Source organism: Diachasmimorpha longicaudata, chromosome 17, assembly GCF_034640455.1.
Source record: "Diachasmimorpha longicaudata isolate KC_UGA_2023 chromosome 17, iyDiaLong2, whole genome shotgun sequence".
NCBI classification, from domain to species: domain Eukaryota; kingdom Metazoa; phylum Arthropoda; class Insecta; order Hymenoptera; family Braconidae; genus Diachasmimorpha; species Diachasmimorpha longicaudata.
Window position 1 is genome coordinate 2,613,748 of NC_087241.1, and position 18,814 is coordinate 2,632,561.

Genomic DNA, 18,814 nt, shown 5'->3' on the forward strand with positions numbered 1-18,814 from the left:
GTTTGAAGAAGTTGAGGTGATCAATGGAGTCTTGTCATAAAATTGATCAGGAATCATGCGCAGACGTTTAACGAAGATGAAGTCTTCAAAGAAATCTGACGACAGGATCAGCTGGGGATCGAGAGGTCTAGATCAGGAGAATGTCTAGAATATTTACACTAAAATTCCTGAATTTGTAGAACACTAAAATCGTGAAAATATCGATTTTATTTAAAACTCATTGATCTTTGAATTTAAATCTTATTCAGTATCCCCTCGTCAGAAATATATTTGTTTACCTTCAACGTAATTATTCTTCATTCAATATTGAAGTTTGCAAACTGAAAAAAATATATTCAATAAAAAATGGTATAACGTGATAGATCGAACGACTCGTGAATACAAAAATCAATTTTTTTACATCCTGGCACTCGATTGAGTTATAATTTACTCAGCTATAACTTGATATTAAGAAGATGGAGGAGATTATCCGGACGAGAGTAAAAGTCCACCATTCCCCCGAGGCAATAGTCAATCATAACCACAAAATTTTTCGTGCGGTAACCGCGCAAATTCGTTCAATCATATCGATCAATACTAATAGAATTTCGATAAAAATGTGATGGTAATGCCATCTAATTTAGCCAGTTTTTTAGTTAAGTGGGTTCGTGCGTGAATTCGCCTGACTCATGATGACTTTAGTACAGGGACGCCACCGCAAGGCGGCGCCGTAGACCACGGCAACCGCTGAATACAACTTGACTCCCACAATTCTATAAAAAAACCGCAGATCTATTTAATTATCAATCCCATTAATTATCTCCAACTAAAGAACAGACATTTCGACATGACTTTCTATTTACATACTATGAATTTATTCTCTCATTTTTTATTATTCACCGGTGAGTCACGCGAGTATAAACGATACACCACAGCTTTATGTGTAATAATTATTTCTCATTCCCATCTATTCTCGCATGTCACATTACCATTGCCCCAGGGCTGGCTGTCAATAGAAAAGACAATTCAAGTCCGCAAGTCGATTATCACCGACTATACCAGACCTTTATGCCCCGGTTCTCGGAGAATATCGTACGAGACCTCGAAATTATCAACACCGCGGGCTATTTTTTAATGTTAAATCGATACGAGATATCACGTTTTGAGGATTAAAAAATGGGAAAAAGATATTTTATGGATTACTGAAGGGATAGGGGACTGAAAATTGCTTGAGATACGACCGAGCCCATGAGAATCGGGGGCTTTCATCGAACGGTGAGATTGTCGATCGGTTTGTGGGTTATTCTGGAAAAGGAAATGCCGGTGGTCTCCCAGAGGGCACTTGTCCCAAAGATCGATGACGGCGATTGACAGGACAAAAAAAATCAACAATTCTGTTGTAAGTTTTATTAATTTTTTGTTCTCTTCAACTACAGATTTTTTTCATATTTAGTTATGTTCAAAATAATATTTCAGTTTTATATCTAATTTGAATTTTCCCGCGACTCGCCATTCATCAAGTTACAGTAATGGACCAATAACAAAGGAGCGGTATGTCGCCTATTTCTAAACACGTGTTTGGAAATGTTTAGACTCGATAATTGTCGTGTACACATCATATCAGGCGGCTTATCTGTGCATTGATAAGGAAAATTAATTGAACAGCGCGATATTTGTTATATTTTAGTAAAGTGAGTTAGCTAAATAGAGATTTGTTTATATTATTTAATGAACATTCATTGGAGTTTTCGTCGTAAGACCACACAGACAGCCTCTCCAAGAAATAATGGCTTCATAGTATAATAAATATAAACTTTTATAGGTCTGCAATATGATCGTATTGTTTTTGCTCTTTTCAATATTTATTAAATTAATCTCCTTAATTAAATTAAATTAATTACTCCTTCGATTTCACGAATCACGAAAATCATCAAAAATTATCCAGATTTTAAACAAGATAGTTTTTTGGGATTTTTAATACAGATTTAGTTCATCGTTTAATTGTTGGTGAAGACCATGTGTTGGGAAAATTAAATTCAAAATGACAATCGGATAAACGAATTGTTGAAAAAATATATCACATTGTGGACCGGTCGTGGTTTACGGGATAAAATCGCGGGTCACGTTCTCGTGATGTGGAGAATCACGAGCACGATTGATACTTTTTTTCAAGTCCATTGATGCGCATCGAATCAAATGAAAACATCAGAGTGAAAGTCACATCATAATTCAGGGATAAGTGGCTGGTAACAGATTGTGACGAACACTAGTTCTCTACTTCACCAAAAAAAAGGAGGAAACTTCATGGTAATGTTCAAATCGGTGCGTCAAATTGAAATTATCATCCCCCTGGTCAGCCTAAAATATTTTTGGATCAAGTACATTATATATCTAAATAATATTCTCAATTTTGGTGCAAAATATATCACATTCTAATTTCTCAAATTCCGCAGCTCAGCAGTAAAACGAAATCAGTCACTTTCGACTATTTCCTATTCTTCAATGAATATCTCAGAACCAACGGAAGATATCAAAATTTTGATTACCACCTTTTTTGTGGGGCGAACTCAGTTCTACAACAAAGATAATAACAACAATTGGCCTATCTTCCTCAGATTCGAAGATATTCGCGAAAAACTGGACTGAGACGTAAGTGAACTTATCTAGATTGCCCTCTTTTTTTAAAATCAAGCATTTTGGAACCTCAAAGGTTTATTTTGAGATTGACCACATCCTCACTGAACAAATACACTTCAAATTCAGTTTCTTCACATTTAAAAACATTCACTCTCCCCTGACGCACCACAGAACTGGAAAAAATGGAAAATAACCGATGAAAAAAATGCTGAAAGACAAAAGGATGTGGGAGTCACACATCAGATGCTGATACTCTGCATACTTTCCCCCTTAGTCAGCCTCGGTTGGCAAGACGGCATCTTCCGAGCCAAGGATAACAGCATCATCTACCGAAAAATGCAGTCCGACTTTCGGATCATCGGCCTTAATCCGCCGAAAGGTGAAAGATTTTCTTCTATTCGTGTGCTGCATTCACTTGTCCGGTATAAATCAGACTTATCCCCGGGACAATGGGATACTGGTCTCCGTTCATTCGAGTATTAAAGGCACAGGAGTGCGCCGGAGATAATTGTATTGGGACACTTGTTTGCGGAAAAGATATCCTTAAACAGTGGGGACGTGAAACGTCAATTGGGTAAAAGTGGGTTCCGTATGCTGTCTCGTATAAATCAATCGGTTTAACGTCTATGCTAAGTCCGAGGGCAATTGCTCTCTCGCATTCTCCAATTGGGTGGGACAATCATAAACAATATGCTTGGGGTTTGCGTAATAATGAGGTTAATCTAATTTTTTTTTAATTATGAATATTTTTTTTTATTCTTTGATGGAAGGAAAAATCCCTGCAGTGCATAAAAGGGAATATTTTTTCGCACTGATATATAATATATAATATATAATATATAATATATAGTATATAATACATAATATATTTGTTGACAATGCAGTTCAACAATAAGTCCCTTATTTTTTCTAAACTCATTCACCGCTCACCTTGACCTCTTAATCAAATATTTGCCTGTCACCGAGGGCCTCATTGGCCCATTTTTGGAGATTGAGATGCCCAGGAAATGGCGCCTCATCGGGTCAAAGGATCACTAGGCCCTTGGCGACAGCCAAATGTTTGATTGAAAGATCAAGGTAAGCGATGCGTGAGTTTTGGCAAAAATGAGGGGCCCGTTTGCTGGGCAGGATTTCCAACAATCCTATATATTATACATTCTAGAAATAAATTTTTATGTAAACAAATTGACTCTCTATTCTCGCATGGATTTTCTATCAATATTTTTTTTCATACTCTAGACTGAGGCGCATGAAGCGCGAGTCATGCGCTAGTAATGACAAAATAAATAATTAAATATCAAATCTAATTAACTCAGATATTAGGGATTGAACAAAAATGAGTTGCCTCCTGGACGTCATGATTATGATACCTTAGACTATGCTGTACCTCGCAATTGCATATCAGCATTTGTTTTGTCTCATTCATCGACTTGCTCTTCTTGGCTAAATTATTTTTCCACGTAACTGCTACTATTGAGACTAAAGTGTTTATTTATCCTCGCACCCTCAGCTGAGAACACGAGTGTATATTAGGAATTAAAAAAAAAAGAGAGTTGCCTCCTACGCATCACTAGGTGAAGCTTTCGACTATGTTGTACCTCGCAATTGCATACCACCATTTGTTTTGTCTCATTCACCGGCTTGCTCTTTTACTATTTTAGGTTTCTCCACATAAATACTATCAATAATTTGGCTCTGGTGTTAATTTATCCTCGTATCCTCAAGTGAAAACACGAGTGAACCTACATTTTTCGAGTGGGCGCCGAACCACTATATTAGGAATTAAATATTTATCGCTGAGAGTTGGAATTCGGTGAGTGCGTCAGCAGCATCGTTCGACTCACCGACCGCCGACGTAAAGACAACAGAGTACCAATAAATTCTAACGCGTGCCTAATCGGCTGGATGAGTCCTAGATTATGTCTAACCTCATCAATCCTCTGTTGCGCAGACAGAGCAGACAGACTTTTATCGCATGTGGCGTTTACTACCCGAGTGATATCAATATATTTCGTTTTCACGCGTGGAAATTGTGTGAAGGTGCACTAGCTGTCTCTCAGCACGTGACTCAATCCCCCGTAAGAGACGAAATCCATCGAGTCACGTGTATCATGCACCGAGAAATATGAGGAAAGAGTCATAACGATATCGATAATCAATGACAGCGTTCCGATGACATGAGAATGCGTCTACAATAAATATAAAAGCGACTGGAAACAGAAGGCATTCGCGATACTCCATCCACACGTGTGCCATACAGCTGTCAATCAATCATCGGTCAAATGTAGTAATAAAAATTTATTAATAATGGACCTCTGGTTGCGGTGAACCCTGGGGACTTTGTCGACTGTTTTTTTTTCTCTCGATTTTTTTCAAGAAGAAAGGCTAGGCCGGGCCCAAATTGCTCAGCTTCGATTGGAAAATGGAGAATGCGTTTTCGCAAGAGAGTTTGGCAGACGCAAAAACTCGCCATGTGTCACCATTCTGGGAATATAGTGCGGGTAAGTCGATTAACATTTTCACTTTTTACAGTCTTGAAAGCTGGAATTTATGATTCAGTAAAATAGTGACAGTCGGATTAGTTTTTCTTGTTGCTGCGAAAATAACGACTGATGAAAAAATGAAATGGTAGAAGGAGTTGAAGGTACAGTTGAACATTTTGATGATAGCAGATGTAACATGGTGACGATCTAATGGTGATTGACGAGGCTCGTAACGGTCTGACCCATTTGGTATCGACTAATGATTTTTAGATGAAATTTACTGGCAGTTCATGACTACTGGGGAGTTGAACAATTTCGACAAATGTCTGGTGAGAACTAGTACAGAATAGAAGAATCAAGAAGAAAGTTCAGAAGCGAAGGGGTAAAACGAGATGAGTCACTTTTGACTAGCGTTCAATTTTTGATGAATATCTCGGAATCTAATTTAGCTAGCGAAATATTCATTAGGACCTTTTTTATGAAGCTAATTGAGTTCTATAATAAAGATAATAACGAAAATTTTGCTATCTCCCTTTGCTTCCTAGATATTCCCCAAAAACTCGAGTGAGAAGTCATCTTATCTCCATTTACCACTTTGTTACTAAATTATCGGAGTGAACTAGTAAAATTATTGAGGGACGTGCTATGATATATTGTTTTTGTAAGAAGACACCAAACTATCGCGATTATTTTGTTAAAATCGACTACGTTTTGGCTACTTTCACTAACAATTTTTATAACACCATAAGAACAAAGTTCGGGGACGCCACCGTGAGATGGCGCATCATCTGAGGAAAGACGCTCTCAAATAGACAAAATAAAATTGTACTATTCATTCTTCAATATTATTCACTACACATTCCTCGGTTTATGAAATTCCTTATGACCATTTTTTTACGCACAACAGGAAAGCTACCCATGCAATTAGTATCTCACTACAAATAAAGAGACGAAAAGAAAGGGCGGTACCAGAAGAAAGAAAGAAGTGCCCGCGGCGAGTAAGTACACGGGTGGACACATGTACCGTAATTGGCGGCGAAGAATGCGCCGGGTTATTGGTCAGTGAAAATGGATTAGGAAATGAAGGTACCCTAAAAGGTAGATATAAATCGTTGTGAACAACATTAATTGCGATCCTCGGGGGGTCCAGCAGAGCAAGCTCATTAACATAGCGGCAACCTGTCTCCCCTAGTTGTCAGGCATGTGACATTGAGTTCAATTAAGCTTCCTAGTTCTCATTGTTGATTCGAAGCTTACTGGAAACAAGAAGAAATGTGAGAATACATTCTCTTTAATTGAAGACAACTCTCAAAAGATTTACCAATTTCACATTGACTTTCCGTTCCATCTGAAAGATTTCTTAACGTATCCGCCGCTCTACGTGAGAAATGATACTAGTTAACAATTATACAATAAATAAATGTAAGATCGTGTACAAAGCTGTGTGTGTACAATTGGACATGAGGTGCACATGTGCATTTAGTGGATAGAAAATGAATGAGAGAGGGAGAGAGAACTATAGGGTCAGGGTATGGAGATAGAGGTTTGGAGGACTTGAAGACTAGTCGCTAAAGAGTAGTTGAAGAGTGAAGCACATGTAGTTCTTTCATAACATAATAAGCTAGATTTATTCAACAATAGTCTTCTCTTTTGCATTTAATTCCTACATGAAAAAAAATATATATGATCATCATCTTCGAATAAAACACGTCGTTCTCACCGAAAGTTGATGAGGAAGATTTCTGGGATTTCATTGGCTGCGATTATCAGGTGAGATCATCTGAGTCATCTTCCCAATCAGGCGTGTGCAAAAGGATTTCCATTTCTGTTGAGGAAACATCGGATAGACATCGTTCAGCATCTTCAGAAGACTCGGCACGTCAGTATCAAACTTAGTCATATAATACTCTAGAATGACCTTGAATTCAACCCCCCGCTTGGTCTTCGTCGCCTTAATGAGTTCTTTTAGATCATTGAAATTCAGCTTATACTTCAGAGGAAGTTCATTCATGTAATCTCGCAATGGCGACCAAGTAGGTAGATTGTCTTCCTCATCAGGGCTTTCTTGTCCAGCGTCGTCAACCGTTGATGGTCCGGATAAGAGACCATGCGCTAAAGACGTGTCAGTACTAGATGGATCATCATCATCATCATTAGACAGAGTTGACATATTCCTATAACTCGGGGCTTTGTCTTTAGATCCGGAAGGGTTTTGAGTTTCTGCTGTGGATGGCCTCTTCCTCGAGACCGCTGTTACGGTAGTTGGCTCAGAAGCATCACTCCCACTGCCTGAAGGAACAGAAGTCATTGCACGGTTACCCTTTTCCAAATACTCGATGAGATTTCGTACCTTGTCCTTCCACATCTTGCAGGAGGTACAGACCTCTTGAGCCATGATTACTTCGACTACAAGTTGAAGGCTCTCTATCTGGAGGAACTGGGGTATCTTCTCGACGTCATCTAGGCGTATCATAGTCTGGTGCAAACCACTGTCGATGTGTAGGAAGTTGTCATCAGGATTAATTGGACAACGTTCAATGGGTCCATAGATGTTCACTCCGATCTTCTCCAACGCCTGTGTTATGCCACGAGGCGTCCCGCCGAAAAAACTCTTGAAGTAGATCTTCCTGAGAAGATGTGGAACCGGAAAAATTGGGATAACCTGGTCAGCGATTGAGAAGGCCCTAACTCCATGGATGAGCGAGTCTGCTGTTGTCTTTTTGTCTGTTAAAATTATGTAATAATTATCCGTGTTGTAAGCACCAGATATCTGGTGCTTTTGGATGATCTTCATGAGAGCCTCCAGGTGTTGCATCAAAGTAAGAGTCTGCTCCATTGGTATCAGAATGCACCGGTCTTGTACTGGGGGCTGAAGCGTGCAGATTTCAATTAAAGGAATGTACGTGTGAGATTTTGTCCGGGAGATGATGCTCTTCGGGCAGCAGGTAAACACAGCGTTGTGCTCGAGTGGAGAACTGTATAATGATGACGAGGACGAATTCATTATCTGATTGAGGATTAGCAGATTTTCACTTGATTTAATCAGTTGTTTCACTGGTTTTGAACTGTACACTTTGTTCAGTTGGACTTTTTGTATTTTTAACCGGTGAAATTTCACTGTCTATTGACGCTTCAAGTTGATAGTCGATTATTGGACTGTTCGTTTGAGTTGAACATCTGCTATCAGAGGGATCAGTGCGATGATATGTTATCTCTTGATATGTCTAGGATTTTAAATCTTACGTGGAGCTGTCTATAGCTACAATCGTTTACGAATATCGATAGTATTCGCTGCGCAATTTGGTTTTTAGGAAACGAGACCGGACACGCGCTGCAATTGAATGGAATGAATTCGGAATTCGAATTAACAGACTCAGACCAGTGAACCAATGCGGAATAAGGATGACAGACTTATCAGATATCGATATCGATAATATCGATAGTCACCCTATCAGCGATAGAATTTTTTCTACGCAGATTATGATGCGAACAAATTGTTCCGCGAATCAATCGAGATTATATTCAAGGTCATCTCGTATCAGTTGCGCCCTTAACTTTTGTAACATTTAGTGTTTATTAGCTCGAGTATTATCGGTTTATTCACTTTTAACGTGCGGAAATTGTGTGGAGGTTCAACGACTGCCTTTTCGCACGTGACTCAATCCCCCATAACGAACCAAATCCATCGAGTCACGTGTATCGTGCGCCAAGAAATATGAGGAAAGAGTCATAACGATATCGATAATCAATGACGGCGTTTCGATGACATGAGAATGCATCTGCGACAAAAATACAAGTGACTGAAAACAGAAGGCATTCGCCAGCCCCACCTACACGCGTGCCATTCAACTGTCTATCAATCATCCGGCAAAAGGAGTCATAAAAATTTATTAATAATGGACCTCTGGTCGCGGTGAACCCTGAGGACTTTACCAACATTTTTTTTTACTAGAAGAAAGGGTAGGCGGGGTCCAAACTGCGCGGAATCGATTGGAAAATGGAGAATTCGTTTTCGCAAGAGAGTTTGGCAGAAGCAAAAACTCGACATGTGCCCGGCGGACTGTCGGGCCAACATAGTGCCGACATGTGGATTAACATTTCCACTTTTTACAGTCTTGAAAGCTGAAATTTAAGATCCAGTAGACCAGTGACATTCGGATTATTTTTTTTAAGTTTGCGGCAAAATGCCGCAGAGAGCGGAGAAAAAAAACAAGAAATATGTAATATCTGGAAAATGTAGCGGGAATGGGTAAACATATTTTGATTGATTGAGATAGAGTACATCGAGACGGATATTTTGAGATGTGGAAACTGGAAATTGATTCGATAGTTTTCGAGATATTTCCGAAAACCGGTTCAGAACGAAATGGAAATTAATGGAAAATGGCTGGACCAATCGAGCTGAATTTTGTCACAAATTTGGTCCTTGTAATATGTGTGATTTGACGAAATTTGACCTTTCTCAACTGACCCATTTGATCCGGTCGTTTATCTTCATTATCATTCTCTCTATCAGATAATTTCATCTCATTTTCTGGTCTAATAGATCGAAAAATTGAAAAAATCTTTTTTTTCTAATGCGATACCGTCTAGGACGCCTTATTAACGAAACTAAACATTATGAACTACTAATAACTGAATCAGTTATGAAATTTATATTCACTAATCACCGAAAATTCACCTCCAACAGTTGGAGTCACCTCTCCTGATAATTCAGCAATCGACGGTTTCCATTCCGGGACTGAAAGTCATTTACCAGAATAAAATCACCGCCCGAATCGGTAGAACCTTTTTTATCAAGCATTTGAAATATTCATTCCATTATTTATAACATTACTTATAAAGTTCATCAGCTGCCAATTAAAACCCTATAGAATTAATCTTCGAATCGTATTCCAGATTTCTGATTCCCCAGATTTTCAGTCCCCAATCCTCGAAATACTTATCAATGGCATCAATGACAGGGTCTAAGGGTCTAAAATCATCTACAACATCTACCATTCCCCACGATACCCTACAATATCTAGTAATTTTTAATAGAATCAGTCGAACTCGGTTAACGAACTAGTCTTAACGTTCCCGAGGTCGAGGTATTTGGAAGGCCCATTTACGGATTATTTTAAGTGGTCAGTGAACAAAAAGAAAAGAAGAGATTCTGGCCCTAAGTCAACTACTTCGTGAACGAGAGTGAACGTGCGAGGTATTCTCAAACACCTTCTCATATCCCCCTCTCCCCTTCTTCACGCCGGGCAGACAGTCACGAGTCGGTATGATAGTCACGTGTACGATCAGTGTCAATGACAGTATTGTGTGGATAGAAGGCATGTACCCTTCTCTTTAAAGGTTGCTGGACTTATCAATAAACCGCAGAATAATTTCCCGGGGATTGGTCTTCACGAGTTGGAGATAATACGGGGGTTGGGATGATTGGATGTTGCGCCATCTTGCGGTGGCGTCCCTGTACTCATAACTGCAATAAGCGTCAGGGAATTATAACCTCTCCAACGAATATTGATAACTGATGTTGAATGGATAGGAATTTCTTCTCAAATAGAAACAAGAGATTAATTATTTATATTGTTGAATAAATTATTGTTGGAAATGTTGAATATACTAATTTCAGGGGAAAAGTTTGTTTAGTTTAAAGGAGAACGTTGACGTCCCTTGTGAGCGTTTATGATTAATTAGTGCTGGAAGTCAATCGTCTGATGGAGTAAAAATATGACGGAATAATTAATTTTGTTATTGTTCGAACGTATCGTAGAAGAACGTAATTACGTAGTTTTAAAGAAAAATCATCGAGATGAAAATCAAAACAAACGCAAAACTTCTCGTTCGGTCAATCATATGAAGAATCGATTAACGCGAATTCCGATATTATCTCCGAAGCGATTAGTGTGGGTTTCAATATAAATGAACATCAAAGCAAATATTCTTTACTCTTTTCATAATAATAATGGAAACTCATTTAAATCCAAATCGATGGATTCTCGTATATTGCACCACTCGAGTACTCAGATTATTTCAAATTTCAGACTGCGCCATTATGGAATAAGCAGATCATTTTTGAAGAATTATTCTCTCCGTCTGTACTACCCATCCATGAAATAAAAAAAATGTAATACAAAAGTGTAATGATTAATTCCTGAACATATTATAACGAAAAACCAACAGATGGCGTACAACCAACGCCTCCTGGGAGCGCAGGTTCGAGTCCTGGTGATGAAGGATTTTTTCATCGTTTGCAAAACGCACCCAGTGCATGTGAAGTTAGAAGTTAGCTTAGAGACCAGGACCCCTAGGGCATAAGGCCCGGGTACCGCGTAGCTACTGGGGCGCATGCGTACAAGATCACGACAGTCCTGCCACCTGGCCATCCTGCCATCTGGCAACCAATTGTTATAATAAAAATATAATTCATTAGCTCTAAATATATGTGTTCGTACATGTTTGTAGCTTTATAAACTCATTGGTCTCAGAAATCTTAAATAAATAAATAAAAAACCGCCTCTCCAGCGGTTGTTTTCAAGGCGCACGTGACTCATACACCACCGGCACTAGTACTTTTACCCGATTCACTGAGCGGACGCTCTCATGCCAACTATAACGTGTACATTACGATGGAAGGGCTGTGTTGGCACGTGCAACACTCTCGTCTTGATCACGTGCAGCACGTGAGTTAAGCCTAGGACCCCCTCGGACTCACGTGAATTATTATTATTCCACGATCCATTTGGTTTCAACACTGGTCGCTGCATGTACTCAAGGCGAAACGCATATTCCTCGGTTGTAATCTAGGCCACGTTAAAAAAATTCCGGAAGATAAATATCCTGATATCCTGCATTCAGTGGCGTCATTCAACATTTTGAAAAAAATCACTTTCATCGGTGAATTTGTTTTTATTTAATTATGAAAGTTGACATCGATGAACTCCACTGGGAAAAATTATGATCGAGTGATAATCAAGTTTAAGATCATTCATATGAGCGAGTCAATACGGCCAGACGTGAGAATTTGCGATAGCCAGTGGTCGGTAGATTATGAAATTTAACAACTATTTCCGCGTTCGTAAATCAATTTTATTATTATGAGAAGTTTAATTAATAAATTTGTGATGTTGGGATTAGATAGGACTGCGAAATCGCTTTGAGGGTTCATCCAGTTGATCTTAATTGGCATTAGAATATATGATTCGAGGTGATTAATTATTGCTGAGGGAATAGAACGATTGAACTTATGAACGATGATTATTTGAGGATTAATGGGACGTAATGTTTCCTTTGATTCTTTTCATTCATCTCTCATTATTATAGTCTTTCATTAATCTGAAATGATTATGATAATATTTAAATCTGGTTATCTGGTGGCGCCAAAATCGGAGTATGTGGGGTCACTGCGAGGTGGCGCAGCCGTCAATCCTGATGTCGCGAGTATAATAACTTGTTCATCACTCGATTTAATTTGATAAAACGACTATTTTATGTCAAATTATCACGCGAATAAATCATTTTTATAATTATAAGATAATTATACGTGTTTTATGATGAATTATTCTGCCAGTCGTTACGACGATTCGGCTTAAAAGACGGTAATGATGTCCAAAAAGATCTCAAAAACTTCCCATAATTTTTTTCTTAATTTTAGGTCTTATATGAAGACAATAATATTTTGATTTAGTTATTGTTTATTTAGGTTTGTCCACGATGAGGTGGAAATAGTTTTCGGTTGTATTTATCAGCCGAGTTTATCCGCTCTTCGAAGTCAAGGCCATTCTGAGAGTATCCCGATGTTACAGGGACGCCACCGCGTGGTGGCGCTGCAACCAACTCATGTCATAAATGCAATATATTATTCATTAAAGTATTAGCGCAAATTGTTGAGGTCGCGAATCATTTTTATGGCTGTCAGATAATTATACAGTTCTCATGATGAATGGGAAATTTGCTTAATTTTTTCAACTAAAATTCAATTCAAAGTGCGAAACAATATTGACAATGCAAGAGACAAAATGATCGAAATGTCGGGAAATTTTTAATTTATTCCCCATCAGTTTTACATTTAATTAAAATCGCTCTACTCCCAGGTCCGCATTTTACCGACCGGGTCTGCTGCTTTTGAATATTTTCAATTACCAAATTTTCCACCAAATTACATCAGTAAAATTCTAAAAAATTCATGTATGCTCAGTATCATCTGAATTAAATTTCGGAAAGTATTAATATTTTTTTGAACATTTATTTCTTATAAATAAATAATGGAACGTTTTCCAAACGCTTCATTATCCTCTACGAAGTGTCCAAAAATTCCCCGATTTTTTTCCATTCAATCACCAAAAATTCAGATTATCCAACCTCTGTCTTTTGACAAACATAAATGATAATTAAATTCAGCAGCTAATTAAGATTCCAAAAGTGATCGAAATTTCCAAAAAATTCTGCAGCTTTCCACGATCTTTGAATTAATTAAAACAGTGGGGCCTCTTTAAATGACTTCTGAAAAATGATTTTCATTCGAATTAATCACTCTATCATCGGGTAATTACCCATCGTTTAATTGACGAATTAATAATCCCCGACGATTATCCGAATGAATCAGCCTCCCGAGGCGTCAAGATCAGTGGGAGGCGCTGACTGGTGAAGGAGCACGCTTTTGATGTAATAAGGATCTTCATCCCATCTGCGGTTAGTCCGATAGCTTCATTAACAACAGCATCGATGTCACTGGGACTGACTAGGCCCCGAGGCGATACTCACCAAGAGTGAAAAAGAGTCTACGGGCGGGCGTCAGGTAGATAAATCGACAATGATTTATTACGGGATAATGAATTCCATCTGCACACAGTGGGCTCTTAACCTTCGACTACTTTGAACGCAAGCCAACCAATTAGGGCCACTGTTTCATGGATACAACGATAGCTCATTATGATGGCGTGTGGTGAGTAGTCAACAACGATCGCGTTTATTACGCGCAATTGACGATTTATTGTTGTCCAAGGGGCGTTAGAAACGACTCTTCGATGTTTTTTTCATTGGTCTGTTCTAGTTTTAAAAAATACAACGGGTTTTTTGTTTAAACAGAGGATATTTCCATTGTATGTTGAAACATACAATACCAAGAGTGCAGACGGAAAAAAGTATTCAATGAAAATTTGTTTTTTTTTTATTATTCCAGAGTCAAATGTGGCTAATGAAGAAAATTTCAGAAAAATGACACGTAAAGTTTCCAGAGCTTTTGGTAATTTTTAATTTGAATTTATTATGAAAAATGGCTGTTCATTAAAATTTTTTGATTCCGCTTTGAAGTTCATAAACAAATTTGGAGGTGTGTACTCCTTGCAGAAATTTTTTCTTTATGCAAATGCATAAAATTGGAGTATAAGATAAATTTTGAGTTCTGTAATTTTTGAAGATGCTCATGTTGTATGCAAATTATAAAATTAAAGGATGAGACATCCTTTTTATTTTGATTCACAATATTTTTGGTAGGTTTTAGGGGTTATTATCAGTGGGTCGAAAAACAGAAGAATGAAGTATTTGGAATAATAAATGAGACACAGGATTTGTAAAATTTATGTCTTAGGAAAATCTAAGTACTTTATGATTTTTCGCCTGGGGAAATATATTTTTAAAGGAGAACTACAGAGTGTTCATTGAAGCCTCATCTCATTCTCCATTTTCAGAAATTTTAGAATTATGTTATTCGAATTTTGAAGGTCTGAACACATTTTATTCGATTTTTGGAAGGCGATTAATGAAACAGATAATGAAAAAAATTATAAAAAATTGACGATTCCCTAAGCTGACCAAATTTTACATATAAGAAATTTATAAATAATCCATTATCCACTCTAAAAATTATTTATTTGAAACCCTAACAAATGTATTTCGATTAAAAAATAAATTCCAGTGCCACGAAAATTAACGATTTATTTCCCATTTTTTTTTTACGGAATTTAAAAGCAATGTTTACTAATAAAAAATTGCTAGACATTTTCAAAATCTTTATTCCAGTCATTCTGTCTAATTTAAATAATTTGAGTCATGCGTAATACCCTGAGTCAAGACTCCAATTAAATTAAGGGCATGCCATCATTTTAATCACTTTTTTTAGCGCATTTATATTCAAAATATACATTGAATTTTTAATTTCCCAAATTGGTTTCCTTAATGCGTGCCCCTCCCTTTCCTAGACACCCCCTTTATAACCCTTCAATCATCAACGGCTCATCCAGGAGGTTATGGTGATCGCAGTACAGGGACGCCACCGCCAGGTGGCCTTCCTCACAATTACAACTTCCGTTATCGAAACAAACGCATCATTAAGAATCAAAAGAAAGTCCTTTAATGACCACAATCTCGGATTAATGAAGAGTCATTAAACGAAGCATACGTGCCCACAGAACAAATCACCAACAATTGTACAATCACTAGATTTATAACCGGAAATTGTGTTTTCACTGGCGTGTCAAAGGTTCACGCATTGCTACCGCAGAATTCAATGAAATTTCCCTTTTCAAAATTTTATAACTTAAAATTTATGCTCAATGGTTACTTTCCCTGGATTCTCATCAACCAGAAATCGTGAAAATTTTTGATGACGATGAAAAATCACTGGAGAATGATTTCCGTCCTGAATTCCCCTTCAAACTGGCCCTTTTACTCACTCATCAGCTGATCGCTGGGTCATTCTCCTTGAAATTTCATTGTCTACTCTACTTAGCGGCATTATCACTCTCACTCGTCTCACCACAAACTACAATACCGGGATTTCTAATTGTTGAAAATTTCTTTTTTCCGCTCGGGAAAATTCTTCGCAAAGGATTTCACACGATTCACGGCACCGGAAATAGAATAATTAATAATAGACACTGACCTGGCATCAGACGCTCCTGGGGGTATCCCATGACAGCACATGTGACAGTTACAACTGCCCAAAACAAGATCAGGCAACTCTTCATGTTTTCACTATTTAATTAATAATTTATCAGTGAATTATTAACACGATTTTCCGCACACGAATTTTTTTTTTTACGATTTTTGAAATTTAGTCTTGGGTTATTTTATCGATTTAATGATTAATCGAGTAAACACAAACGGGAACGGAAAAGTTGATGAAAACTTAACGGTGAAGAGGTGAATTCGAGAGTGACAGTTCGATGTACTGGACGCGGTATCGGAGCTGTTAACGCTGACGTACACAGCGGTGTCTGGAGGGCTGGCAGGCGCTTTCACCGGTTTTATACTCCCAGTAGAAAAGCACCTTCTTCAGTGTGGAGTTGAGAACTGGGAGTGGGGAAAACAGAGGGGGACGATGGCGATAGGAGAATCGCGATTCCAATGCATGTGCACGTGCATTTTTCATGTCTTCGTTGATTTTCGGTCGAGACCCTGGAGTCCGGCGATAATTCTCTCTGAATTTATTTAATGCCAAAAGGTGATTAGATTGTGATGTACCGTCAATTTCGAGAGATAACTCCCGTAGTTTCCGATAGCCTGGTTGGGAGAATGTCGGCATCGCTCTGGAGGCCGTGGGATTTCATCTCAATAAATTATAATTTTCGCGGATTTATTTCCTGATAAAAAGACTCTCTCACCGAGCGTGAAATTTCCTTCTTCGGAACGGACTCCGCGATTGGTTTGGATTTTTGATGGGGCGCCGCCTGGCGGTGGCGTCCCTCAACTAAGATTTTTGTAACCTCTTACAGAGTTTTGAGTCATCACCTGGTGGAGCAACAGTCGAGATAAATAAACATTTACAGAATCTTGAAAATGACTGAACCCTAATAAAGTCCAATAATTCTAGAAGAGAAAGTCGTGTAATCAAATACGGGATTTTTACCCTCATGACCCTTGCGACCTTGAGAGTCTCCAGGAACTTTATGACCTCAGCGGCACAGCGTACTCTCAGCTATTTGGCCTTCATAGAACAAGAAATTTCTTTATTCCACAGAAAATCCTGAATAAGTTCGGATTTTCGGTTGGGCGCAGCCTGGCGGTGGCGTCCCTCAACTAAAATTCTTATTCTCTCCATTACAGAGCTCTGAGTCTTCACCTGGGGATCAGCAACAATCGAGAAGAATAAACATTACAGAATTAAGAAATGAAGATGACCGATCCCTAGTGAATCGATGTTAATGTTCTTATAATTTCGTGACAGATAATAAATTAGAAATTATTGTTATGAAGTGAGTGGCGTCAATGATAACATCTCAAAAATATCCAAATGATATTTAAAATGAGTCTCAGAGATATTTATGAATATATAATGATTGTTTACATCATCACTCTCAACCTGGCGCTAACATCATCAGGATGAGACCCAGTTCCATCATTGCCACTTATTTACGTAATAACAAATGTTCAAACTCGTCATAAAAATCAGATGCTTCTATTCCTAAACTCCGCCTCGTCAATTTTACCAATTTCTTTCTATTCAAACTCCAACGCTGAAGCATTACGAGGAATATTCGAGAGTTCTACATCATCGTTCTTGTGACTGCGGGCATTAAGACCCACAGCAATTTCTCAACTGGCCCGGCACAGTCCCAAGTGTTTACAATACCATCATCTCAGTGTATAACAAGCATCTATTTCGAGATCGTAGTCATAGTTTTGAATAACATGGGGGAAAAAGGGTGAGATAAGCAGACAATGTGATTGCAGACATCCCACACTCTGCACAATCACCTCGGATGAAAGTGTTTGTGATTAGAGGGGAATTTCTTCATCGATAGGTCGTCATGAACGAAACCATTAGTTGGAGGAGGAACTCTATCCGATTTTTGTTGACATTTTCAGTGCAATTTTTTTGGGGGAAAAAACTAGTCGATTTTTCACGGAACTGATTCGATTAAAAATTTTTTTGGTCATTTTTACGACTTAGATTTTTGAATGTTTATGGGGAATTGAGGAGAAATTGGCGGGAAGTTTGAGACGCGAGTGGAAATGTGAGACAATTTTTATGGGGTAATTGAGGAAAAAATTGGGGGATAGGGGAGAATTGAAATGTTATATGTTTAGTTATGGAAATTTCAGGTTCGGTAGGAGGACAAAGGGCCGAGAAATAATGGGATCAATTTAATTGGGAAAAATTGAATAAAGAACTCGTGATCATTTGGAAAATTATTAGCTGAGGCCCAAGCAAATAGGAAAAATATGTAGGCGAGGGTTCTTTATTTCTCTGCGGGGGTGAGAGGGTATTTCTAGAGTGGATGTACGGAGATATGGGGAGGGAAAATACTCGAATAGTTACGGGACTTCCCCAGGGCGGGGGGGGGGCCGAAGGTGCGGTAAAAATTGCCCTAAAAGTTTTGCGAGAATTCCTGGTCGCTAGGATAATTTTGACATAACTTTCCGTAATGTTTCTCAAAATGGAAAAATTCCTGGTGACCAGAAATATTTTCCTGCAACTTTCAGTAATTTTCCGACAAAATTTCCTAAAAATTCCGGATCGCAGGGCAATTTTTCAGTGACTTTCAATAATTTTCTTTCTTAAAAAATTCATAAATTTGGAAATAAATTTTCGCACTGATTTTCACTCTAAATATCTGAATTTTGGATGTTTCATTGATTGCGACTCAAATCCACGAATTTCGAAATCAGCTCGATTTTGTTCCCAACAAAATTGAGAATAAAATCTAGTGTTTGAATTTCCCAGATAAATTGATATTCTTTAGGTGAGAATTTTTGGCACCTCTGATCTCCCTTCAAGATCA

The 18,814-nt window shown here is 38.1% G+C and overlaps 1 protein-coding gene across 2 annotated transcripts in view; it reads right to left on the minus strand.

Moving 5' to 3' along the window:
* Positions 1-16,324, minus strand: part of LOC135170689 (uncharacterized) — a 63,828-nt gene extending 47,504 nt beyond the window's left edge. For both annotated transcript variants that reach the window (XM_064136730.1, XM_064136729.1), the window contains exon 1: positions 15,973-16,324. In XM_064136730.1, the coding sequence (XP_063992800.1) occupies positions 15,973-16,057 (85 nt within the window). In that variant the 5' untranslated portion in view covers positions 16,058-16,324. The remainder of the gene's footprint in view (positions 1-15,972) is intronic.
* Between the last annotated feature and the right edge of the window lie 2,490 nt (positions 16,325-18,814).